General features: G+C 41.8%; 1 protein-coding gene across 1 annotated transcript in view; it reads right to left on the bottom strand.

Moving 5' to 3' along the window:
* Positions 1-22994, bottom strand: part of RIC3 (RIC3 acetylcholine receptor chaperone) — a 35605-nt gene extending 12611 nt beyond the window's left edge. Inside the window, exons 1-4 of the mRNA XM_068260127.1 lie at positions 22825-22994; positions 9363-9583; positions 9173-9251; positions 3285-3378 (exon numbers count right to left, since the gene is read on the bottom strand). Of these exons, the coding sequence (XP_068116228.1) occupies positions 3285-3378; positions 9173-9251; positions 9363-9583; positions 22825-22939 (509 nt within the window). The 5' untranslated portion in view covers positions 22940-22994. The remainder of the gene's footprint in view (positions 1-3284; positions 3379-9172; positions 9252-9362; positions 9584-22824) is intronic.
* Positions 22995-26360: the final 3366 nt, after the last annotated feature.

Genomic DNA, 26360 nt, shown 5'->3' with positions numbered 1-26360 from the left:
AGGCAAGATCGCTGTGCTACTCTGATAAGGCGTGCTAACTTTGATAAGGCATGCTAACTTTGATAAGGCATGCTATTTGTCTTAGTGAATCAAGGCCTAAGCATGTAATTCCTCATTGAAATTCACTGGTTAGTATAAAAAAGAAATGCCTGTGTTCAGTCGCAGAAAACGCACAAATGCGAGGATTCATCTGCGGTTCCTGCAGACACAAATGTGATCCCTCCCTGAGAAATTAGCAGGGATAGTGGGCAGGGCTGGGAATGTGGGAACACAGAGATCTCAACACTATGTCCCCGAATAAATGAAAAACATCCAACAGGAGGAAGAGGAGTCCTTAGTGGCAGCGGTGAGATCTCTGCCACATTGAGTTCCCAGCTCTGCACACCTGCTTGATCATAGATGTAATCATTACCATAGCCATATGTCCATCACAATTTATGACTTATTGTTGTCACTTGTTTTTGGAGGTAAGTCTTCCACTTACCCTCCTTTTATACTGTTGTTTATTTTTGGCATTTTTACTATTTATTATTACTGGAAGAGGATTATATAGACCTATTAGTACTAGTTTGGTTTCATGAAATTTTCCGTGCATTAAAACGTATCTGCCCGATCCATCGATTTTCAGGTCCAAAAGTTGAAATGGGATATTTTTTCGGATTAGGATGCTTACCCCTCTAGAGTATAATGAGAAAGTGGAGTTATAGTAATGTCCAACCCAAGGTTAAGCGTAAGGATTTTACCACCTTGGAGATGGGTCTCTAAAAGAATGACTATATGTAGTGAGTATTTTATGATATAGTTGAATACCAATGACCCCTTAGGGCCCGTTTCCACTATCGCGAATCCGCATGCGTTGTCTGCATGCGGATTTGCATAGCCAATACAAGTGGATGGGCCTGATTCCACTTGTCCGTATGGCTGAGCGTTTTTGTGTGCGGTGAAAATCTGCATGGCAGAGCCATCAGAATTCGCTCCCCGCACACCGCTATGCGAATCGCATGCAATGCAATCAATAGGGAAATCGCATGCGTATTTTCCTGCGATTGCGCGTGCGATTTCGCATATAAACTAAAGTAAATTAACACAGGCAGTGACATGGTTAAAATCGCATGTACCCTAACCTATGCAAAAAATCGCATGCGAAATCGCGCCAAAATACGCATGCGGAATCACATCCGCATGCGATTTCATCCACGGTGAATTACCGGCGATTCCGCACCGCAATAGTGGAAACGGGCCCTTAAAAGAGGAATTGAGAGACCCCTGGTGTTCCAAAGTATACAATCAATCTGTTCACGTTTAGGTGCCATTTAGTAGATTGGTAACAGTGAGAAGAGTATAGTGTTTGAACATTATCATGTCCATGGAGACAATATATCAAATCTGGTGACCGGAACCCGCCTCCCTCCCCCAAGAGAACCCAAAAGACCTCCCACCCTGCATCTTCACCCAACCGGAAGCTGCCCTAGTCCCTAAACTAAAGAGAGATAGTATTACTCTTAAAGCGGACCCAAACCAAACATTTTTTTTAATTCAAAATATTTAGTTGCACCACTCTGACACATACAAAGATAAATAAACACTCCTTCAAGCCTACGAGCATTTCAGTGCATGCTTTTCACCCTCCTCTTTGCATAACTAGGGTTATACAGGTAACAGCCATTAGCAATTCCTCCTTTGCTGGACACCTCCTACTCCACCAGTCTGCCGGATTCTGTCCCGGCAATATGAAAGGAAGGGAGGGGTTCCTTCAATAAATGTAAAATATTTTATATTTGTCTTCATGCAGCTGACAAAAAGGCTGCTATTTATTATTATAATTTAGAAAATAGATTTTATTTCTGAAATCTTGTATTTTTAGTTTGGGTCCACTTTAATTTACACATCCTTTAAACCTTTATTATGCTCTTTGCTGATTAGGTTATTATTATTTAGTATTTGTACAATGCTGCAGAAAATGATGACGCTATTTAGAGTATACAGTATATTGTCTTGTCACTAACTGTCCCTCAGAGAGGCTCCTACTCCATGATCAAGCAGACGTGCAAAGCTGCGGAACGCAATGTGGCAGAGATCTCACCACTGACATCTCAGTGAGGCAAAACAAACCATTATCGGGAGGTGTATCTCCCCAGCCTCAGGGCTGGAACCGAGGGCCGGTCCTAGACTTTTTGCTGCCTGAGAAAAACTTGTAAGGATGTGCCCCCTCCCCCCCCTTGCTGATTTGGAATGATCCCACAGCAACCGACAATTTACTCTGATTAGTTTAATTCAAATGAAACACTGCTGCTCTCCTGCCTCCCCCCTGCTCTCTCACTGTCAAACTCCTCACACAGCACAACAAGCTGCTTTTCCCCAATGATGACCTCTTCACCTCCCTCTGCCCTCACTTCTCCTCCTACTCTGACTGCATGCTGTAAGTGTCAACACACAGTACAAACATGCTGCCCCTGTAATCACGGAGCCTGATGCAATTGTTTCACCTTGCTTCATGACAGAACCGGCCCTGCTGAAACCCACTAGTGCGCTTTTTTGAGCATTTAGGGAGCACTTTAAATCGCTAGCGATTTCCCTATATGCTTTGCCAATGTAAATAAATGTAACAAGTTCCACAGTAGCGATTGTGATTACCAAAATCGCCATCGCAGGACATGCAGCATTGTGGGAGCCTTTGCGCTTCAATATAAATTATATAAGCGCTGGCAAATCGCTCATAGCGATTTGTATGTGATTTTAAACTACTGCAAACTGTAAAAAAAATTATATTAAAAAGTACCAATCAGAATTAAAATCGGTAACTGCAAATCGCTATCACAATTGCTAGCAAAAAGCTCTCATGAAATCGCTTACAAAACGCTAATTAAAAACACTAGTGATGGCGATATCGCTTTACGATTTGTAGTGGGTTCCAGGCCTCAAACAAACACAATATACAATAAAAAAACTCAGTGCAGAAAAGTTTCTGGTGTCATAAAAGGTGCTCACTCCACGTATAAATTTCATTTAAAACCATTTAAAAATTCTAATAAATATTTAATTTCGTTGTACAGAAATCTGAGTAAAATCCCCATTCCTCGGCTGGCTTGATGCGCAGTATATTAGAGGAGACTACACACATGTGCTCCTCTGTTATTTTTTAATAATCCTGAATATTAAAAATCCACCTTGGTGATATAATGCGGCGTCTCGCGGCTCCAGCAAAATGAGAGTTTAATATTGTGTTTATTTTATGCATTACCCAAAAGATATTGATTTATAGGTTTCATTAAGCACGGCCGTACCGCTCGCAGTTGGGTCCTAGACGCGAGATAATTTTTTCCATGGCTTCCTCTGTCTCTCGAAGTTTATCTTGCAATTGGCTGAGCTCGTAGTCCGCTACAAGAAAGGGAAAAAAAAAACCTCAGTGATAAACAGAGAATAATCTGCCAGAAGATACAATACTCTATTTATCATCGTCTTTGGCAAAAAAAGTAAAACCGAAACAGAAGCGTGTAAACGAGCTTCAGATTTATCAATGGAAATGGCCCGAAGATTTCAATTAGGATTTGCAATTTTCTTATTTTGCTACATAAACCCGGTGTCAGATTACCTCCGAATTTCTCTGTGTTTAGAACCCGATAAAAAGAAATAAAAAAAACAGTTTTATTATTGCCAGTGTGTGCAAATCATCATCAAACCACAGATAGGACATTTTCTTTTAGTCTTTTTTTTTTTTTTAAATATGAAACTGAATTGCGGAGATTAAACATTCTTCCTAATCTAAATTCAGGTCTGTTGTGTAGACAAAAATATCCGTAACGTATGTAGAAAGAAACAAAGATGAAAATATTAAAATAATCCTTTTAAAACATTTAATTAAAAAATGGCAATATTACTGTAAGTATTAAATTCTGTCCTCTTTCTGTAAAATGGCCTCAATTCACTAAGATTATCTCCTGTCTTTAATAACTCTTCTAGAGTTGTTACCATGGTGATAAGGCATGTAGTATTCAGGAAACATTTTACCTCAGGCAAACCTAAAGTTAACTCTTCTGTCTTTAAGTTAACTCTTCAATCCTTAAAATAACTCCAGAGTTAAAGACAGGCTGTTAATTAACTGCATGTGAAAATAACTACAGAGGAGGTAACTTAAGGAATGAAGAGTTAAGATAAGTTTTCTCTTGCCTTATTATCTCCAGCGTGATCTTAGTGAATTGAGGCCATTGTAACTGACAGCAAGGTAGACATTTTTGCAAAGTTTAGCATAAATGCAAGAAAATGTTATAAAGGTTGCATTCACAGTGGGACGTTGCAGAGCTGAGTTATAAAGTCTTATAACGCAGCTTACCTCTCTGCAATGCTAATCCTATGCGACGATCACAGTGCAGCGTTAGCGTTGCATTGTGACGTGTATTATTATTATCATTTATTGGATTTATATAGCGCCAACATATTACGCAGCGCTGTACAATAAATAGGATTACAGACAATGATAACGGGTGACAGAACAATACAGGTAATAGACAATAGATACAACAATACAGGTAATAGCAATAAGATACACAACACAATGCAGATAATAGTACAATGCCAGATCATAAACTGGAGTGGTAGTGGTAAACATTACCAGTTCCAAATTCTGGGTAAAGTGCACACAGTCAAGTATGATACACAAGGGGAGAGGGCCCTGCCAAAGGCCTACAATCTCGTTATTATAATGCACTGCTTGCAGTGTGTTACCACTAAACGCACACGTTACCAGATACAGGAAAGCATACTTTTCATTGCCTGTATGCTGTACTGTGTAGTGTGTAATGCAGTCCGGTGGGGCTCTGCACATCAATGCAGATGAATCATTCAGGTATAAGTTTTGTTTGAAAGCGCTGCCATGTTTCCCGCTGTGAAAGCTGTCCTGTAACTACTGTATGCAACGGTAATGCAGCATTAATCTGCGTTACCACCTTTTTATTGTGTTGTAATGCTGTGTTGTGACTTTAATGCTGCATTACAACGCAATGTCCCACTGTGAATGAGGCCTGAGGGCTTCATCACACTAGAGGCGTTTTTGGCCAAATGTAAGCTTGAATGTATGTTTTTTTCTAAAACGCCCTGAAAGCGGCTATACCATTCTTCTCTATGGTGTAGTTCAGATTGGAGCTTTCCGTCCGCGTTCCGCTCAGAAAAGCGCTGCATGAGCCATTTTTGAGGCGATTTTGCCTCAATGGAGGTATAGGAAAACACAAATGCTCACAAAATTGCTTTGTGCAGCGATTGCGTTCGCATTTTTAAGAATAAATACATTGTATTTATTATTTTCCAGATCAAAGACTTCACTTCCTGACCGACGTCAGGAAGTGTAAAAACGCAATCGCTTGGCAAAACCGCTTAGACAAGCGGTTCACAAAAAAAAAAAAAAACAGCGCGCAGATAATCGCCGGGAATCGGAAATAAAAATTGAGTCAAAAAATGCCAAACGCGGACGGAAACGCTGACGGAACCCAATGTGAACAAGGCCTTAAAGATTCATTTCAAAACATGATTTAACTAATTGGATACTTTTATTTAGTAATGAAACAAAAAAGGGCTGTTCTTGAGGGTGACCTACACAGGACCTGAACTCAGAACTCCTTCTCTGCTCTAAAAGATAAGCAACAGCACAATAACCTTTAAAGAAAAACATTTCTTTGTTACAGCCGATACAAATCCTGCAATAAATCTACAGTGTGTCTATTTCCTAACATCCTGTATTTACAAATTAGCTGCTGTGCCATGGCAGAGTAGATTCATGAGCTGACACAGCTGAGAGATCAAATTACAGTGGTGATTAGTCAAAGATGAGGGGTAAGTAGTAAGGCTAAACTCTCTAAATACATACAGGGTGCATTTCTCTGTTTCCTTCTGTCCTGTGCAAGAGTTCAGGATGTAGACAAGCAGGAGGCAATTTAATGTAGAATGTAGAAATATGGTGATAACATAACAGAAATATAGATATGGGGGTACTTTATTTATCTATCTCCTGTGACTCAGTCATTATTACATCTTAATAAATGTATGACTTTTTGCTGTCACTTCTTTTCTGGAGGTACCGGTAAGTCTTTCACTTATCCTCCTTTTAAACTGTTATTTATTTTGGGTATTTATACTATTTATTTTTACTCTTAATTTACACATCCATGAAACCTTTATTTTGATTTGCTCTTTGCTGATGAAGATATTATTATTATTTTGTATTTAGATAGCACCACCATTTTCTGCAGCGCTTTACAGAGTACATTGTCTAGTCACTAACTGTCCCTCAGAGAGACTCACACTCTAATCCCTACCATAGTCATATGTCCTTCATAATCTAGGGCCAATTAAAAGGGAAGCAAATCAACTTTTTTACACAATAAAAAGGTAGAACTTACACTTTTGTACACAGAAAGGAATGGCAGCACATCTAAACCAAGCTGCATCTGCCTGCCAGTAGCTATGTGGAGCTGCAGGGCCTTTTAAAGACGCAACTGCGCTCATTATAGCTAATACAGGTGCTACACTACTATTGGAGGATATTCCCTTCCAAAATAATCTTCATGCAAAGGATTTCACAATAGACCCTTCCACCGCGATGAGGTCATCCAATTGAAAGGGACCCTAACGACTATTTAGTATGGCCCTAAAACCAGCATGCAAACATGAATGTAAATCTGGGAGCAGCTAGCCATAAAAATAAAAGGAAGGGGTGCAGCGTGGACACCCTTCCAGGTTTTTTTACAAGATTAAAAGGTAGAACTTACATTTTTGTACACTAAGCCAATTCACTTATCTGCATATTTTTGAGATGTGGGAGGAAACCGAAGTGCCTGGAGGAAAGCCATGCAGACACGGGGAGGACATACAAACTCTGTGCAGTTGGTGCCCTGGGGACCCAGTGTTGCAAGGCGAGAATGCTATCCACTACGCCCCCGTGTTGTGATAAAATCATTTATGAAACAAGAACACACAGGAAAAGATGAGGACAAAGTGCCCTGGAAAATGAGGTGACAATAGAGCCGTGGTACCAAAAGATGTGTGATGAAAATTAATGTCAGCATTTCATCAGAAAAACTAACAACAACAACAACAACTGTAAAGCAAGGTGGTGGTATTGTTAGGGTTTGGGGCTGTTTTGCTGAATCAGCTCCTGGACACACAATCACAAATAATTATGAATTACTAATTGTACAAGAGGTTGCTTTGTGTAAGATTCTTTGATAATGACAAATTATTGGTGTTTAACATTAATAAAGACTTCAGGCAGAGACAGTATATCAATTTTGCGCAGAGAGACCCTGTATGGGCTATAGAAGAGAAAAAGCAACTGAGATAACTACCAAACTTAATTGACAAACAAGATACATAGAACACAGGACAAGGGAAAGATGCGCCCAGTGGGAATAAAATAAGTTAAAAACAAATAAAACATAAAATGTGGTGAGGTGGCTTACTTCAATTCCTTTTTTGTTTTATTTGTTGTTAACTTATTTTATTCCCACTGGGCGTCTATTTCCCTTGTTTTGTGCCTTAACCCCCTCCCCCCCTTTGGGAGGGGTGTCATCCACATCTGAACCTTGATGATGTTGCCACCTTACAGGTTTTCAGAGTGTGTGTAACTTTTACAAGAGTGCGACCACCTCCAGGCCACATGGAAACCGTATGCGGGTTAAGTGCATAACCAAGGTACAAAGCAAAACACCTATTACAAGTAGCAATGTCCAAGGTCGGTTAGCACATCAAAGTAGATTTGCAGGTCAACATAGCGTTTGACAAATGTTCAGGGCCACGGAGGATCCCCTTCATCAGAAGGTGCAGGCATATGACCTATGTCTGCACTCTTTGATAAAGGGGGTCCTTTGTGGCCCCAAAACAATAGTCAAACGATGTGTTGCCCTGCATTAAGGAATAAATAGTCCTGCAAATCTACTTTGGTGTGCTAACCGACCTTGGACTTTGTTGGGAGAGGCAGACCATTGTTGGGAGTAGCAAGTCCAAAGTAGGCTAGCACACCAGAGGAGAAGATCAAGTTGCTTGTTTTATTCCATCAATTAATCCACTCTGCCAGCTGACAATTGTTTCAGGCCCCAATGGGTCCCCTTTATCAAAGCACAGTTACTGTCTACTTCTGTGCTTTGACAAAGGGGACCCCTCGGTGCCCCCAAAACAATTGTCAGCTAGCAGTGTGGACTAATTGATGGAATAAAATAAGCAAATTTATTTGCTCCACTGGTGTGCTAACCTACTTTGGACTTGGTATATGTGACGTTTGGTAGTCTGGCTTACTACCTTGGTTATGCACCCAATATACCCCCAGTAATGGCGTGCCACTTTGTACTGACTACTTGTTCATTGTGGAAAGTAGGGATGGTCAATGAGATTTAAATCATTCAGAGTTGAAACAGGATTATGTAAATGGTGTATACAAATGTATGCAGCTTGAAAATGGACCAATCAAATCCCAACAAGGTTTAATTCGATTGGTCCATTTTCAAGGGACATACATTTGCATAAAGAATTTGCATAATCCTGTATTAACTCAATTATTTGCATCTTATTGAGCATTCCTAGTTGGGAGAAACAGACTAATTTCCAGCCACAACAGGAAATAAAGTATTGCATTTCAGATGAGAGCAATAAAAACCACTTCTAAAGCTAAGTAAAAAAAAAAAAAACCTGTGTTTTAACTGGTTCAGGACCACCAATAGTTAAAAACTACGCCGCACTTGTGGCAGCCTAAGCCTGATGCAGCGTAGTTTAAACGAAAGAGCTTCAGTTGCCAGATAAATGCAAAATGTAAACATTTAGATGATTTTGGAGACACTGACTGACTGCCTAGTTTAGCACAGCCTAAATTTCAGGATAGATGCACCCTTGTTAGAAAGCGGAGAGAAATCATAAAGGATATAATTACATCTGTAGCCGCTTTATTAAATACTTTCTCTTTTATTTCCCCATTTCCGTCTGCTTTACGATTCATACCATAAACCGTGATGGGAACTCATTTGCAGATTTCATTGCCAATGACATATTTTTACTAACAAACTCTTTCTTCACCAACAAACGTGAGCAGATCAAGCTGCAGCCACACTACAAAACAGACATTTTTCCTGATGAATTCATTCTTTATAGTCTCTGACTGAATGATAAAAATGAAAACTTAACATTGGAGACTTACTGATTTTCCTCTTGAGATTTCCATTGCCGATTGGAACACTCTTGGGCTCAAGTTTTGGACTTTTTCCTTTTGAGGAAAGCTGAACAATTCATAACAGGAAAGTATATTGATTAGATATTATTATAATGAAGATTTTTTTTTTATTTTAAAAAGTTGAACATTTCTCAAATGTTTTTCTTTTTTTTTTTACCTTGAAGAGAATATACAAGATGTATAACAATATTCCAAATCCATAGATCGGAATGATTTGGCCCACCAAGCTTTGTCTGCCGCCGACACTGCCTCCACCTCCACCGGTTTTGGACTTTGACACAGCATCGGACAGGTGGGACCTTGGAAAGTTGGTTCCGGGATTCCTGCCATCTGCAGACTTTCCATGTGGTGTGGCTGAGGGAAACCGACCAGGACCTCCTGAAAAATAATCATCCTGTAAGATAATCTGGGTGACTTTGTGATTTTATAAAATGGGAGTGATCACATAAAGTGTAAATTGCACGATATTTTAAATCATAATACAAAAAAAAACTGATTGGTTTTATTGTAACGTTATTTCTTCTGTTTATTTAGTTACTTTTGTTATTGTTAGTATTTTTATAGCTTCGCCTGATCATGGCGAAGGGGTTACTTAAAAACTAGACCTAGTTCCTTAGCATGTTTTTAAAACCACTCTGTAACCTGAGACACACCAGAAACCACATCATAGATCTTTAATAAAGGCAGCTAGCCAGATCAGATGCGGTTTGACCAGAGGGAGCGTCAAAAGCATACTGTAGCCAAGTTTATTATCATAGTATAAAAACACAAGCTTTCATTTTGGAGAGTGCTCACAGTAATATAAGTCAGAACTAGTCTGTGCTGACCTGGAACTCAACTGACCTACACAGCAATAAGGTCATATAAATTTTCATTGTCTGGATTATGATAGCTCTGACAGAGCAAAACCCTTATGCTTCATACACACTTGAGATAAAAGTCTTTGGAAAATGCAAGATCACAGACCAATTTTACCCCCTTCCATGTAGTATGAGAGCCATACTCTGCACAGTCTATTCTATGGAGCTGCACTCCCCATCAGATAAAATCTTTGCAAGATGCTGCACACAAAGATGCCCGTACACATTCAAAAGATCATTATCTGCAAAAGATCTGTTCCTGCAAAAAATCCATTCCTGCAAAATGCATTCATAGTCTATGAGATCTGCAGAGCCTCATACACACTTGGTTTAACAGACTTCATCTGCATATCTGGCAATCATCTGCAGATCTGAAAATCCATCCTGGTGGATCTGATCTGCAGATGATCTGCAGATGATTGTCTGTTAAACCAAGTGTGTATGAGGATCTGCAGATCTCATAGACTATGAATGCATTTTGCAGGAATGGATCTTTTGCAGGAACAGATCTTTTGCAGATAATGATCTTTTGAGTGTGTACGGGCATCTTTGTGTGCAGCATCTTGCAAAGATTTTATCTGATGGGGAGTTCAGCTCCATAGAATAGACTGTGTAGAGTATGGCTCTCATACTACATGGAAGGGGGTAAAATTGGTCTGATATCTTTCATTCCAGCACATATGCAAAAAATCCATTCCTACCTTTATAATTAAATAGAACAATGTACATTTTTCAATAAAAAAAATCAAAAAATATAAATGATCAAACATTAGGATCCTGACACATTTATGTCTAAAGCATGGGTGTGCTACAGTGGGGCAATCTGGGGCACTGGCCCCTCTGGGAATCACTGTGCCCCCCTGATTACCCCCCCCCCCCCCCCCCGCTCAGTAGAATACAGGTAACTGTTTCCAGGCTCCAGCTGCACACACTGAACAGGATAGGGTCTGTAAAAAAAAAACCTCCATGTCAGCCTCAGCCTGAGTCTATGCAGGCATTAAGTTAACCAAGGGTCTTATCTATTTGCCATAAATACCTTACAATCCTTGCAAGATCCCTTGTAATTAATGTATCTGGATGACAGTTATATTTGGAAAAATATCTCTCTACCTCCTTCGGATTGTCGGATTGTATTTTCTAGGTCAACAGGAATATAGTCTAAAGAAGGCTTACAAACTGAAAGCTTTATGTTTTTATTTTAAATAAACCAATGAACTAGAACCTGTATTTTACAGACAGAAACATTTATTGAGACTTCAAAACTTCTTGTCTGTAAATTACAAGCTGTAGTCTGCAGCAATGTTTAGCTACTAAGATAAGGAAAAATACACACAAAACATACACACACACAGTTTTTCTCTACCTCCCGTCTCTTTCCCCTCCCCTTGCTTGTAGAGTAGTGAAACACAGGCTGGGGGCTGGAGTGATTTGTCTGTGATCTGTCACTACACGAGCAGCTTTCTAGCAATTAAGGATTATAGTACGTCTCTAGCTAACATTTTTCCATAATAACTCCATCATTTGGACAATCTACAATATAGTTTGTGTTTTTGTGAAATCCCCATTGGAGAAACTTCCAGTACAGGAAGTGGATAAACCTCTTCCACTTCAATAGAGGCAGCACAATTAGAAAGCATAACTTGGAGTGAAAAGAGGTAAAAACTTTGTCAGGTTTTATTGCTCACACATTTAATTTGCTGGTGACACTTTAGGCTCTGATTCAACCCCATGGTGTCACAGAGACAGGAAGTTAAAGAATTTCTAAACAACAGGGACAAAGACAACAAAAATAGATGAGCAGAAGTCCTTGTTCCTTCCTATTCCAAAACACAAGACGCAGAACATATATATTGTGCTTTTCTCCTGGCAGACTCAAAGCGCTAGAGATGTAGCCACTAGGACACGCTATATAGGCAATAGCGGTGTTAGGGAGTATTGCCCAAGGTCTCCTCATTGCATAGGCGCAGGCTTACTGAAGAGCTGTGATTCAAACCCTGGTCTCCTGTATCAGAGGCAGCACTTAACCATTCCACTATCCAGTCTCTTGCAACTGTAGTTATGCTTTAATCGTTCTTTCTTCATACGGCTAGTTAGCTAATCTTTTTAATATTTTGTCATCATTAAAATAAAATAAAAAAATGATTAAAAAAACAAATACAAAATACTACACAATTGATTAAAGCTGAACAACTACTACCCTCAAGAGTATTCCATCCTTTCCTTTCCCCTGAGCCATATCTGGTTAACTTCAACTTAATTTTCAGCTCTGTCTAGTAAAGTGCTGAGTTGAAACACAGCCAGAACAGTTTGCTTCTATCGTGAAAGTTCTGAACCTTGTCGAGGGGCCTTGAGGTTGAGCGAAGCCCATTTGGCTGGACGTTTAACAAACATTCCAGGATTGAATTGTATTTGAGGTTGACAAAAGGCGAGACTATCACCGACCTGTCAGCCATGATGGATTGCTCCACGCCATGCTTAGGAAATAGACTGTGGAACAATGCATCGGAGCACGCTGTAATCTTTAATTAAACGTCAATTCGTATGATGGGCAACGCCAGTGGAAGGCCCTGGTCACTGTGGCTGAATTGGGCAAGGTTGCTGGATGTTCGGGAGGGAGACAACATCGATCAATATTAATTCCTGTCCTGACAGACAATCTACATTGAGGCCGGCTGGACTCTCCGCTACCAACACTTCATCATCCGGAGGCATTTATTTGTTGAGCGCTCTGTAACCTGACATTATGCAAAGGACAGGAGAGCCAGATGTGTGTCCCGGATACAAACACATTGGGCTTTTTTTAAATATTTCCTTTTTCCTAAACCTGATCCATCGCCAGTGGCACAAATGTACTTTTTCGGACAGGGTGACAACTTGGTTCTTAAATAAAAGCCCCAGATTCTGTGACTTTGAACAGGTGAAAACTATTATGAGGCTTCCTGGGTGCAATCTCGGCTTTTCCTTGTGCGTCTCTCTGTTCTTTGTACAGCGGAGGCATAGCTAGGGTTTTCAGCACCTGGGGAAAAAAACAGCTTTTGGGCACCAAAAATGGATGTGCCCATGCATTAGAACGTGGGTGTGGTCGTGGGTGGAGCCAAATATACAAATGCTTTTTAGATAGCCAGATGTGCCCCTCCCACATTACATAGCTAGATGTGCCCCCTCATTTAGATGGCCAGATGTGTCCCGCTATAGACTGCCATATGTGCCTCCCCTTAAGGATGCTGGGCACATTGCAGAGGAGAGATGACATCATTGCTGAGACGTTGTAGCCGGTGACTCTTCTGCTGTTACTAACATCCGCACTCCTCTGCAGAGGGAGGGAGAGAGTCACTGTGTCACTTGTCATGCACTTGGGGGTGCGGCGCCCATGCTAAGCGCCCTCATAGATCCTAACCTGTAGGTGTATGCCCCCCCCCCCCTTTGCCCTCCCCGAGCTATGCCTCTGATGTACAGCAGCCCCTCTCCCCCTCTCCACCACCGCACACACACACATTTATTGTTTTATACTTTTCTATACACAACCTCCATATGTAGACCCTTCCGTCTTGTGCAATAAGCCCTCCTTCCAAATACGAGTAATGCCTCCTCACTGGTAGTAGCGCCACACTTCATGTGCAGCCACCATTTGCAATCCTACTTTTCCATTTGCAACCTGGCCTTATATACGCTGCAGCCTTCCTCTTTTATTTCCATTCCAGCCACCCCACTTAAGCAGCAGCTATCTTAGCTTTCAGCTCAAGTGGCATTTGCAGAAATCAAGTCCTTGGAATAGTAGGGTGTAGATGATGTAGGAACTTAATGAATTAAGAGAGACCTTTTTTCACCATAAATCAAAGGAATAAAGGAGAAGTAGGCAAAATCAATGACCATGTTTAAAACAAAGGTTCCTGTAGGAGGCTTTATTCTGGTGGCATACAAGCATGCATAGCATCATTTATTTTTAATTATATTCATCATTCTGCAAAAGTATTATAGTGGATTTTCCCCACAGAAGAACACATCAGTGGTGGAACAAAGTCCAGAGCCACTAGCACCACTGAAGGTGCTGAAGATTCATGCTAGAGAAGAAGTAGGGATTGCAATACTGGTAAAAGCAGCTGCAACTGGAAAGGATCAGAGCTGAAGAAGATCAGTGGAGTGCCTTGCAATGGAGAATGTATACAATGAACAGAGGCACCAAAAGTATAAAATTAGATTAAATGAGCTTAAAAACCAACTCAAATGGAAAAAATGAAGGAGGAAGTGGTGGTCTTACCTCCCTCAAGCAGACACGACAACGACTGCGATTCAGACAAACACATTTATTAGAAACTCCCCCCAAGATTTTTTGCAACGCGTTTCGCAGGCTCAATCCCGCTTCATCAGGCAATACAGGGAGGAGTATCAAGCAATCTGCACAAGGATTCAGCACCTCTGTGCTTAACTTGAATCCTTGTGCAGATCGCTTGATCTCCCCACCTGCCTTTACAGTGGTTGCCTGCTGGTGACCCTGACTTGTGAGTAACTAGCAATACGAATTTATTGCCACCTTATCCAGTACGTATTACACTATTGGGGCTCTTGGTGTTCCCTGTTTTTATCTACTTGCAATGGAGAAGGTCAGGGAAGCAAGGTGGAGCTAAAGAGGGTCACTTGGAAGAGCTGTAAATAGAGACGGTTGGAGCAGCAAAGTGGACAAAAGTGTCAGATGGAGAAGTTATAAATGGAGAAGGTTGGATCAACATGGTGGAGCTAAAGAGGGTCATTTGGAGGAACTAGAAATTGAGAATATCCAAAGCCACATGGTAAAGCCGAAGAGGGTAAGGTGGAGGAGCTGTAATGGAGAAGGTTGGAGCGGAAAGGTGGACAGAAGTGGATCAGTTGGTAGAGCTGAAAATGGAGAAGGTTGGAGCAGCAAGGTGGCGCTGAAGATGGTCAGTTGGGGGAGCGGCAAAATGGTGAAGGTCATGGTAGAAAAGACCACCATCTTCTTTTTTTTTAAAATGATGAGTTCAAGGAAGATGAGTCATATCCTGAAAATTTCACATTCCAGTTTTTAAATTCAACACTTGCTTAAAGAGAGTTTGAAGCCAATTAAATTACTTATTTTTCTTGTGCAGTTAACTTAAAGAGACACTGAAGCGAAAAAAAAATATGATATAATGAATTGGTTGTGTACTATGAATAATTACTAGAAGATTAGCAGCAAAGAAAATATTCTCATACTTTTATTTTCAGGTATATAGTGTTTTTTCTAACATTGCATCATCCTATAATATGTGCAGATTACACAACACTCAGCATTTAAAATGAGTCTTTCAGAGCAGTCTGTGAAGTAATGACATCTCCTCTGCCAGAGGAAAAGTAAACAGTTCAATTACAGTTGAGATAATAAAAGTCAGATAACAGCCCTCTCCACGACCAAGTTAGTCGAGAGCTTAATAGCTTTTTTGCATAGAGATAACAACTGGAGTTTCTCAACTCTTCCTGTACTGGAAACAATTAGACTGATGTATCTGATCTTAATGGTTTTTTTCTTAGCTGTACTACGCATACAAATCATAATATCATCATTTTTTTTTTCACTTCAGTGTCTCTTTAAGCATTAAGATCAAAACTAATTCACCATATCCCCACGGCAGAACAATGTATTTATCGCCCCCCCCCCCCCCCTGAAATCCCTGGGGTAAAATTCCTTGACTTTTTAGGTTGCAGATTTTGCTGCCCGGTAGAGGCAGAGCTGTTTGCAGTGGCTCGGCCTCCAGTCCAGTCAATCTCCTCCCATCTCCGCCTCTCCTCGCCCCTCTCAGTGAAAGAAGACTGAGAGGGGCGGGGAGTGGTGGAGATCGGTGGATTTCGGGGATAAATTCGGGGATTTCGGGGGGATAAATACCTCATTCTGCCACGGGAATGCGGTGAATAAGCTTTGATCTTACTGCTTAAATTCACTGTACAAGAAAAAGAGGTAATTTAATTGGCTTGAGACTCTCTTTAAGAGCATCCAACAATCCCATTCTACAACACCAGAATATATTGTTTTGTTTTTAGGCACCCTGAAGACTATATAGACAACTTTAGGCCCGCTAGCTCTCTATCCCTCCCAGGTACAGATTGGTATTCGAAAGGGCACACAGGGCCTGAACCAATTCAATTTTTCTCCTAGGTGATATTTATACATCTTATCAATAGAATGCCTTTTAAACCACCAACAAGCAAGAAGATACTGAGAACAATTTTGACAATACTGTATCAGCTACTTTTTGGTACTTTTTCACTTGTACTGAAAAGTACTGAAATGTTATCTTAAACAGAAGATGAAAATGTCACTTCTCCTGGGAGAAAACATAGATGAAAAAGTAATTTGAATCTGGCCATACTAACAAAAAAACAACAACAAAGAAAACTAGCAAGGTTTTGATATCGAGATCTTTTCTAATCCAATATAAACACAAAGCAGCAACACTATGGTGTCACATGCACATTCAGACCCAGTTTAACTGCAAAAACAGTATTATGACACTTGACCACTCATTATAACCCAAAAAAAAAAAAACAGCATTACGATTGATACCACATAGTCACCCAGAGTTAATGTAACCAAACTTGGCAGCATTATGATGATGTCACACGATGTGACAATTCAGTGCAAATGTGACAAAAACAACAGCAGTATTATGATTTTGTGATCTTTCCAAGCCTGTGCAAGAAACATCAGCAGTATGTCACATCACATAGCTATGTAACCATTTACTCTCACAACCTAAAGAAGATAAGGAAAGGATAGATTTTTGGCGGCCCGGCGCCATTCTTCCTAGACCAACAAGCTGATTACAGACGGAGAATCTATTCCATCCTTATCTTCTATGGATTGTGAGATTAAATGCAAACCTGTTATTATGGATCCTGGGATTCTAAGGTCACTTTAATGTGACATAACGAATTGACATATTCAGCTCCTCTTACAATTTATAGGCCAGGACAGTTATTTTTTCCCGATGAAGTGAATGAATATGGATTCACGAAACACGATGAGTCTTCAAAACTGGGCCCAATATAATGTTATTATACAGTGATGTGAATTGGTGACTATTTCTCCTATTGCACTATTGCTATATGAGGGAGTGAGATTTCTGAATACCACCCTACAGTGCCGATTTTTCCTTTTCTAAACAATAAGAGAACTTGATATGTTCAATTTACCTTTTTTCCCCTAAGTCTTAGGAGAAAAAGTTATTTGAATAAAAGGCATTAATGGCCCATATGCAAATAATGTTTTCTCCTAGGAGATACTTTTCCATCTTCTGTTTAAAATAACATTTCATCACCCCCTTAGCTGAAAAAGTACCAATAAGGTAGGTGAAAAAGTACTATCAACAATTACACTGAGTATTTTTGTATTGCTTGCCGGTGGCCTGAAAACATTTTATTTACAAGTTGTGAAAATGTCGCCTATGAAAAAATTAGGTGGAAAATGTAATTGCATATGGCCCATTGTATTGAATTAAGTATCTATGAATGTAATGTTAAATGGAGCAGAAATGAATGAGCAACACTTATGATTTTATGGATTATTCTTTGTTATAGTATGTATTTACTGTTTGTCTAAAACATCTAATAAACAATCCAATGACTCTACAGATACTAAAAAAAATACAAAAAAATAGTTCATTTGGACTATATAGAATCAATATAGATAAGCTGGCAGTTTGCTGATTGCAGTGTACGGCCCTCAACCCCATGTTTTGACAGCCAGTGCAGTCATGTGACCATCCGCAACCACTGTAGTGGAAACGGGTGGTGTAATGCTGTCACAGGACTTTTCAAAGGCACAGAATAATAACTGCTTATGGAGGAAAGAAGATTCCACTGTAATTGTAGGAAGGGGGGGTCAGACAGAAAAGGTGTGACTTTCAATCACTTTGATTTGATGAAGCATTCACATCACATAATTTACACATATGGAGCCCACCATTGTGCCACAAATATACCACGTAAGTCAGATAACAAGTGTTACAGGCAGGATGGAGGTTGTAAAATGTGCAGGCGGAGATGTAGATGGATTGGCTTTCTGGGAATGCCATATAACAGCTTCACACTATATCAGGAAAGAGAACTCCACCCATAAAAGATATTTCAGTTTCTGGAGGAATCAGGAGGGCCACGTTCAGTATCGGTAGTATCACAACCTCATTTGCCACTTTCTGTGAGCAACTGGTCATAGCGTTTGTTGGATGCTCACACAGCTCCGCCCAATTGCAAAGTAAGTAGGAGCAGGAGGAACCTTTCTGTGAGCAATTGGTCATAGCGTTTGTTGGATGCTCACACAGCTCCGCCCAATTGCAAAGTAAGTAGGAGCAGGAGGAACCTTTCTGTGAGCAACTGGTCATAGCGTTTGTTGGATGCTCACACAGCTCCGCCCAATTGCAAAGTAAGTAGGAGCAGGAGGAACCTTTCTGTGAGCAACTGGTCATAGCGTTTGTTGGATGCTCACACAGCTCCGCCCAATTGCAAAGTAGGAGCAGGAGGAACCTTTCTGTGAGCAACTGGTCATAGCGTTTGTTGGATGCTCACACATAGAGATGAGCGTAATGACCTAATTACGATTTTGCGAAATTTCGCGTAATTAGTGTAATTACGATTATGGCCGTAAGTACATAATCGTAATGAAGAAGGATTTCGCGAAATTTCGCGTAAGCGTAATTTTCGCGTAATTTTCGCATTACAGTCGTATCATGCCGTAATTTCGCATTAAACGCTACCGTAATTTCGCGTTAAACCGTAACGCTCCGTATAATATAAAAAAGCCGCCGACTTTAAGGGTTAATAGCAAAGCCCCCTTAAATGTTAAGAGCCTCAAATTTGGAGAATATATTAAGGAGATCAGGAGGAATAAGAGGAAATTTTTTTTTTTCAAAAAGACCTTATAGTTTTTGAGAAAATCGATGTTAAAGTTTCAAAGGAAAAATGTAAACATTTAAAAACCCGCCGACTTTAACGGTTAATAGCAAAGCCTGCTTAAAGTTTAGGAACACCAAATTCCCAGGGTATATTAAGGGGATCAGTGGGAATAAGAGAAAAAAAATTTTTTCAAAAAGACCTTATAGTTTTTGAGAAAATCGATTTTTAAGTTTCAAGGGCGAAAATGTCTTTTAAATGTGGAAAATGTCAGTTTTTTTTGCACAGGTAACAATAGTGTATTATTTTCATAGATTCCCCCAAGTGGGAAGAGTTTTACTTACTTCGTTCTGAGTGTGGGAAATATAAAAAAAAAACGACGTGGGGTCCCCCCTCCCAGACCTCTTTAACCCCTTGTCCCCCATGCAGGCTGGGATAGCCAGAATGCGGAGCACCGGCCGCGTGGGGCTCCGCACCCTGACTATACCAGCCCGCATGGTCCATGGATTGGGGGGTCTCGGAAGGGGAGGGGCAGCCAAGCTTTCCCCTCCCCCTCCGAGCCCTTGTCCAATCCATGGACAAGGGGCTCTTCTCCACCTCCGATGGGCGGTGGAGGTGGAGGCCGCGATTTCCTGGGGGGGAGGTTCATGGTGGAATCTGGGAGTCCCCTTTAAAAAGGGGTCCCCCAGATGCCCACCCCCCCTCCCAGGAGAAATGAGTATAGAGGTACTTGTACCCCATACCCATTTCCTTTAAGAGTTAAAGTAAATAAACACACAGACACTTAGAAAAAGTATTTTAATTGAACAAAAAACATAACCACGAAAAAAGTCCTTTAATATTCTTAATTAACCATTAATACTTACCTGTCCCTTTAAATAAATGATCCCTCGCAATATCCTCGGAAATGTTCTATCAGTTACAATGTAACAAAGTTATTACAATGTATCAACTTTGTTACATTGTAACTACGCCGCACCCGACGTCACTCACCGCCGCCGCCGCCACCGCGTCTGCGCTGCACGGACCGACAGAGCTCTGAGCTATAGCTCAGAGCTCTCTAAGCATCTTTGTATTTGGGCTCCAAGGAGCCCCATTGGTCCTTAGCAGACCAATGGGGTTCCTTCTGATTTGAAGGAACCCCATTGGTCTGCTAAGGACCAATGGGGCTCCTTGGAGCCCAAATACAAAGATGCTTTAGAGAGCTCTGAGCTATATAGCTCAGAGCTCTGTCGGGTCCGTGCAGGACGCTAAGTCCCCGCCGGCTCCGCTGCCCTCCCCGCCTCTCCCACATGTCACCCACATGTCACCCACATGTGGGTGACATGTGGGTGACAGATGTGGGCGGGGTGGACAGCGGGAGCTGCGGGGACTTAGCGTCCTGCACGGACGCGTATGCGGCGGCTGAGCGGCGAGTGGCGTCGGGTGCGGCGTAGTTACAATGTAACAAAGTTGATACATTGTAATAACTTTGTTACATTGTAACTGATAGAACATTTCCGAGGATATTGCGAGGGATCATTTATTTAAAGGGACAGGTAAGTATTAATGGTTAATTAAGAATATTAAAGGACTTTTTTCGTGGTTATGTTTTTTGTTCAATTAAAATACTTTTTCTAAAGTAAGCTTGGCTGCCCCTCCCCTTCCGAGACCCCCCAATCCATGGACCATGCGGGCTGGTATAGTCAGGGTGCGGAGCCCCACGCGGCCGGTGCTCCGCATTCTGGCTATCCCAGCCTGCATGGGGGACAAGGGGTTAAAGAGGTCTGGGAGGGGGGACCCCACGTCGTTTTTTTTTTATATTTCCCACACTCAGAACGAAGTAAGTAAAACTCTTCCCACTTGGGGGAATCTATGAAAATAATACACTATTGTTACCTGTGCAAAAAAAACTGACATTTTCCACATTTAAAAGACATTTTAGCCCTTGAAACTTAAAAATCGATTTTCTCAAAAACTATAAGGTCTTTTTGAAAAAATTTTTTTTCCTCTTATTCCCACTGATCCCCTTAATATACCCTGGGAATTTGGTGTTCCTAAACTTTAAGCAGGCTTTGCTATTAACCGTTAAAGTCGGCGGGTTTTTAAATGTTTACATTTTTCCTTTGAAACTTTAACATCGATTTTCTCAAAAACTATAAGGTCTTTTTGAAAAAAATTTTTTTCCTCTTATTCCTCCTGATCTCCTTAATATATTCTCCAAATTTGAGGCTCTTAACATTTAAGGGGGCTTTGCTATTAACCCTTAAAGTCGGCGGCTTTTTTATATTATACGGAGCGTTACGGTTTAACGCGAAATTACGGTAGCGTTTAATGCGAAATTACGGCATGAACGAAACGCGAAATTTCGCGTTGAAAATTACGCTTACGGTATTTTCAATTACGATTTTAATGGCAATTTCGCTACGCTAATTTCGCATCGTAATCGCAAATTTCGCATGCGTAATTATAGTAATGCGAAATTACGAAAATTTCAGCTCAACTCTACTCACACAGCTCCGCCCAATTGCGGAGTAGGAGCAGGAGGAACCTCTGGTTAAGCAGGTTCCTTTTGCCCTCTCCTTTACACTTCACATCCAAAATGTCTGCAACATCTCCAAGATCCACCCTTTCCTGACCCCGAACTTCGCCAAACTCCTCATTTATGCCATTATCATTTCCCACTTGACTACTGCAACTCCCTTCTGTCTGGCCTCCCTCATGAATGTGGCAGCCAGACTGATCCATTCTTCCCATCGCTCCACCTCCACTGGCTACTTATCCGCTCCAAGATCACCTTAAAAATTCTGTACCTGGCCTACAATTCTGTACACAAGACCTGCCCAACCTACATCTCTGAACACATCCACAAACATATACCTGGCTACCCCCTCCGATCCTCCAATGGCCTGTGCCTGACCACCCTGTGCTTCTCCCACTTCCATGCAAAATTGCAGGACTTCTCAAGAGCTGCCCCCACTCTCTGCAACTCTCCTCCACCACCCATCAGACTCATTTAACAGCTTAGCTTTAACAATCTCTCAAAACACACCTCTCCAAGATCACCTACCCCTCTGCACCAGTGCCATAACTCACTCTGCTGAGCACCTATTATGCAACCTGTACCTAGTGTGTCCCTAGTCTATCCCTTTAGATTGTAAGTCTCTGGCAGGTTCCTCCCCCTAGTGTATCCAACTTGATCATGCACCCCCTTCATTGGGTACCATGTTTGTGGACTGACTTGGTTTTGAGCTATGCGGTCTCTAAGACCTAAACTTTGTTGCATGATTTTGTACCTTGTTGTCTGTCTTCCTATTTATTGTTCAGCGCTGCATAACATGTTGGCACTTTATAAATACAATAAATAATAATAAAAGAGTGTTGCAGGTGTGCAAAGCTGGGGACTCAGACAGGCAAAGATCTCACCACCAGAGTCCTCAGCATGTAAAAGAATCCAGCAGGAGGATTGGCGTACCCTGGTAACGGGTATACCAACAGCAAACCCTGGGCGGTAGACATGTTATCACTAGTGCCCTGGAGAGAAAACTGGGGGCAGTGGGAAGCCCATGGTAATGAGTGTAGCAGGTGTACAAAGCTGGGAATTTATGACTGCTGAGATCTCACCATCATAGCCAGCAAGGGATAGAAAAAACTGTTGAAAGGTTTAACTTTTCAGTCTCCACTAAATACTAATTTATCAGTTATGCATGGAGTGACATTTTAAATAACTGTGGGACAGCTTGCCTAGATATATATAACATGTCATCTGAATTCCCCTCCTCTCCCCTCCACCCCTGATGCACGTACAGATGAGAGAGAGGGTGAGGGTGTGCCCTGGGGATCCCTCTACCTCCCATCCCCATGCCCAGCAGCGAACACAGTAGATGCACAGGCCCCCCTTACCCTCCTGCTGGACAGACAGCTTTCCCCGGCTCAGGAAAGTTTTGGGCAGTAGCAGGGAGACGCAGAGGACCAGCCCGGAAAACAAGGCCACCTTCTGTATAGTGGACAGAGCCATGGTGTCCTACAGCATCCCAGACACAGCACAGAGGAAGGACATGTTCAGCATCACTGAGGGATGCTGGAGAGGAAACTGTCCAATCACAGAGCCTGTAGCATCCCCTGCATCCTACCAGAGGACCAGTCCTGGCTATAGGAGGAGAAGCTCAGCTGACTATTGGTTCAGCATTTAGTGGCAGATGTTACCTGCTTGGCCATTGTTCCAGCCCTCCGTCCCCCCTCCCTGCCTGAGCCGAGTCAGTCATGTGACTCTCCATCTGCTACAATGTGTCTCCCTATGGAAATATTTATAGGGCAAACAGATACATTGTATCACCTGACACGTCTACCTCACTGATCATGCCTTCCTTGCTATTAAAGGAACAAGACTGAGAACAAGGAATTCTGGGATTTATAGTTATATGGCCACAATATCTTGGGGAATGTAAATTTCACTCATCGTTTACCATAAAAAAAATATTTATTCCTCTTCATTGTTGCTGCTTAGATCATAAGCCAGAAGGGGCAGAGACCTCTTCTCCTGTGTCATACTTTGTACTTGTTATCTTTGTAAATTTGTAATTTACTCCCCTTTTTCTTGTATGACACTGTTGTAATATGCTGGTGCTTTATAAGAAATTATAATATACTAACATCACTTTGCATTTGTATTACACGCACGCACGCACGCACGCACGCACACACACACACACACACAATACTGTACACACATACACAATGTACACAAACTCACACTGTACACACACACAATGCACGACAATACATATACACACTCTACACACATATACACAATGTACAAAAACACACACTGTACACACACATACACAATGTACGCAAATACACACACTGTGCACACTTGCAATCTGTATGCAAACACACATTGAATACAAATATATATGTACTCAACAAGCACACAAGGTACGTGCACACATAAATTTACTTTACACAGACACACACATACATTGTACTGTATACACACATACAGATTGTAACATCTAGGTTCAAAGTGTTAAGGTGGCCATACATCAGCCGACCAACCAGCCAATCGACCATCCAATTCGATTATTATAATCGAATTGTATGAAAATTGGTGGTGCCAAGTGCATGCCTGACCGACAAAACGACCAATTTCGCTGCCGCCACAATGTATACATGTATGTAGTGTGTGCATTTATACATTACCTGTCCGGTGTCAGCCTCCACGCGGTTTCCGTCCATCTCGCCGGGTTCCGCATACACGCCACGGCTCATAGCATCTGACGTCAGACGTTATGCGCCGCTAGTGTGTATGCGGATGTTACCCCGCGAGATGGACGGACACCATGCGGAAGCTGCTACAGGACAGGTAATGTATAAATGCACTACACTACATACATTTATACATTTTGGGGGCAGCGGTGGGCCAGACGCTGCAGCACAGCCAATTCCCTGATGATTTCATGCTGAAATCGGACGGGAATCGGCCTGTAGTGTATGGGCGCCGCAGAATCGACCAAGAGACAAATTTATCTCTAATCAGATTCAATTAGAGATAAATTTGTCTCTTGGTTGAATCTTCCCATAATCTTCTGATGTATGGCCAAGTTTGGGAAACCTTGTTAATTGTCATGATTTTCCTGTATAAATCGTTGGTTGTTTTGACAAAAAATGTCAGTTAAATATATCATATAGGAGACACAGAAGTGAAATTAAGTTTATTGGATTTACACAAAGTGCGAAATAATTGTTTAAATAAAATTGACAAGTGCATACATTTGGGCACTGTCGTCATTTTATTGATTTCAAAACCTTTAGAACTAGTTATTGGAACTCAAATTGGCTTGGTAAGCTCAGTGACCCCTGACCTACATACACAGGTGAATCCAATTACGAGAAAGAGTATTTAAAGGACTTACGAGGCCAAAAGCACTAAAAAAGTAAAGTACCTGCATGATGTTTAAATGCACGGAGGATGTCATCCGCGCCCTCCGTGCAGTTCCGCCGGGTCCCCTTAGTGAAATCACCCCGTGCTGCTCGCGACCCCACAGGCCGGGCTCTCCTGCCACTCCTAACATGGCCGCCGGAGCTGGTCGTGGCTGCGCAGTCCGCATTGCCGCGAGTGCGGCTGCGCAGCTCTAGGGCCAACCCCCCCCCTCCCGAACCACGCACAGTAGCGTGGATCGGGGGGATATTGTCAAAGTTGAGGGTCGCATGGATTCCACGCAGTATCAGCAGATTTTGGAGATAAATGTCCTGGAATCAGTGACAAAGCTGAAGCTGCGCCGCAACTGGATCTTTCAACAAGACAACGGCCCTAAACACTGTTCAAAATCCACGAAGGCATTCATGCAGGGAAACAAGTACAATGTTCTGGAATGGCCATATCAGTCCCCAGACCTGAATATAATTGAAAATCTGTGGTGTGAGTTAAAGAGAGCTGTCCATGCTCAGAAGCCATCAAACCTGAACGAACTAGAGATGTTTTGTAAAGAGGAATGGTCCAAAATACCTTCAACCTCATTGGAACCGACAGGAAGCATTTAGAGGCTGTATTTCTGCAACAGGAGGATCCACTAAATATTGATTTCATTCATTTTTTGTGGTGCCCAAATCTATGTACCTGCCTAATTTTGTTTAAACAATTCTTACACACTTTCTGTAAATCCAATAAACTTCATTTCACTTCTCAAATATCACTGTGTGTGTCTCCTATATGAAATATTTAACTGACATTTTTAATCGTAACAACTAACGATTTATACAGGAAAATCAAGACGATTAACAAGGTTGCCCAAACTTTCGCATCCCACTATGTATTGTGTAGTGTATGTTCCGTAGTTAAATGAATATTTAAGTACAAAACATTTTGGGGTACTTTTTACCTTACCTGGGGATTCTTGCAGCTCCCTGGAGGCGTCCTGTATTCACGACGTCGTCCTGATTCCCTCCGGCCAGCAGCGGTGACCCCCACAAAGCTGATCACACTCCCACGACCATGAGTGTTCTGCACATGTGCAGTAAGTGAAAATTGCTGACTGACTGGAGGTGATGGGCCAGCTTTGCGGGGGGCTTCGCTGCTGGCCACAGGGAATCAGGAGGACATCGTGGGCAGGGCCGGGCCGAGGCATAGGCTGGAGAGGCTCCAGCCTCAGGGTGCAGTGTAGGAGGGGGCGCAGAATTCATACAGCTGTCATTCCTGATTGTGTTTGAAGCAGAAAGAAATAAGAAAAGGGGATACATGGCAGTGACTGCAAGCCAGATAATTAGATATTAAGGTGTTAGGGAGGTTGTGGGCCCTGTGGCGCCTCTTAGTCTAATAGCAATCAGTGTGTAACGGCTGGGGAGGCAGGGAGAGAGGGGCGCACTTAGGTGTCTCAGCCTTGGGTGCTGGAGGACCTTGTACCGGCTCTGATCGTGGGCACAGGACAACTCCAGGGGGC

Source organism: Hyperolius riggenbachi, chromosome 11 (genome assembly GCF_040937935.1).
Source record: "Hyperolius riggenbachi isolate aHypRig1 chromosome 11, aHypRig1.pri, whole genome shotgun sequence".
In the NCBI taxonomy this organism is placed as follows: Eukaryota; Metazoa; Chordata; class Amphibia; order Anura; family Hyperoliidae; genus Hyperolius; species Hyperolius riggenbachi.
Note: the sequence above shows the minus strand (reverse complement) of the source record. Positions and strands in the feature narration are given on the sequence as shown.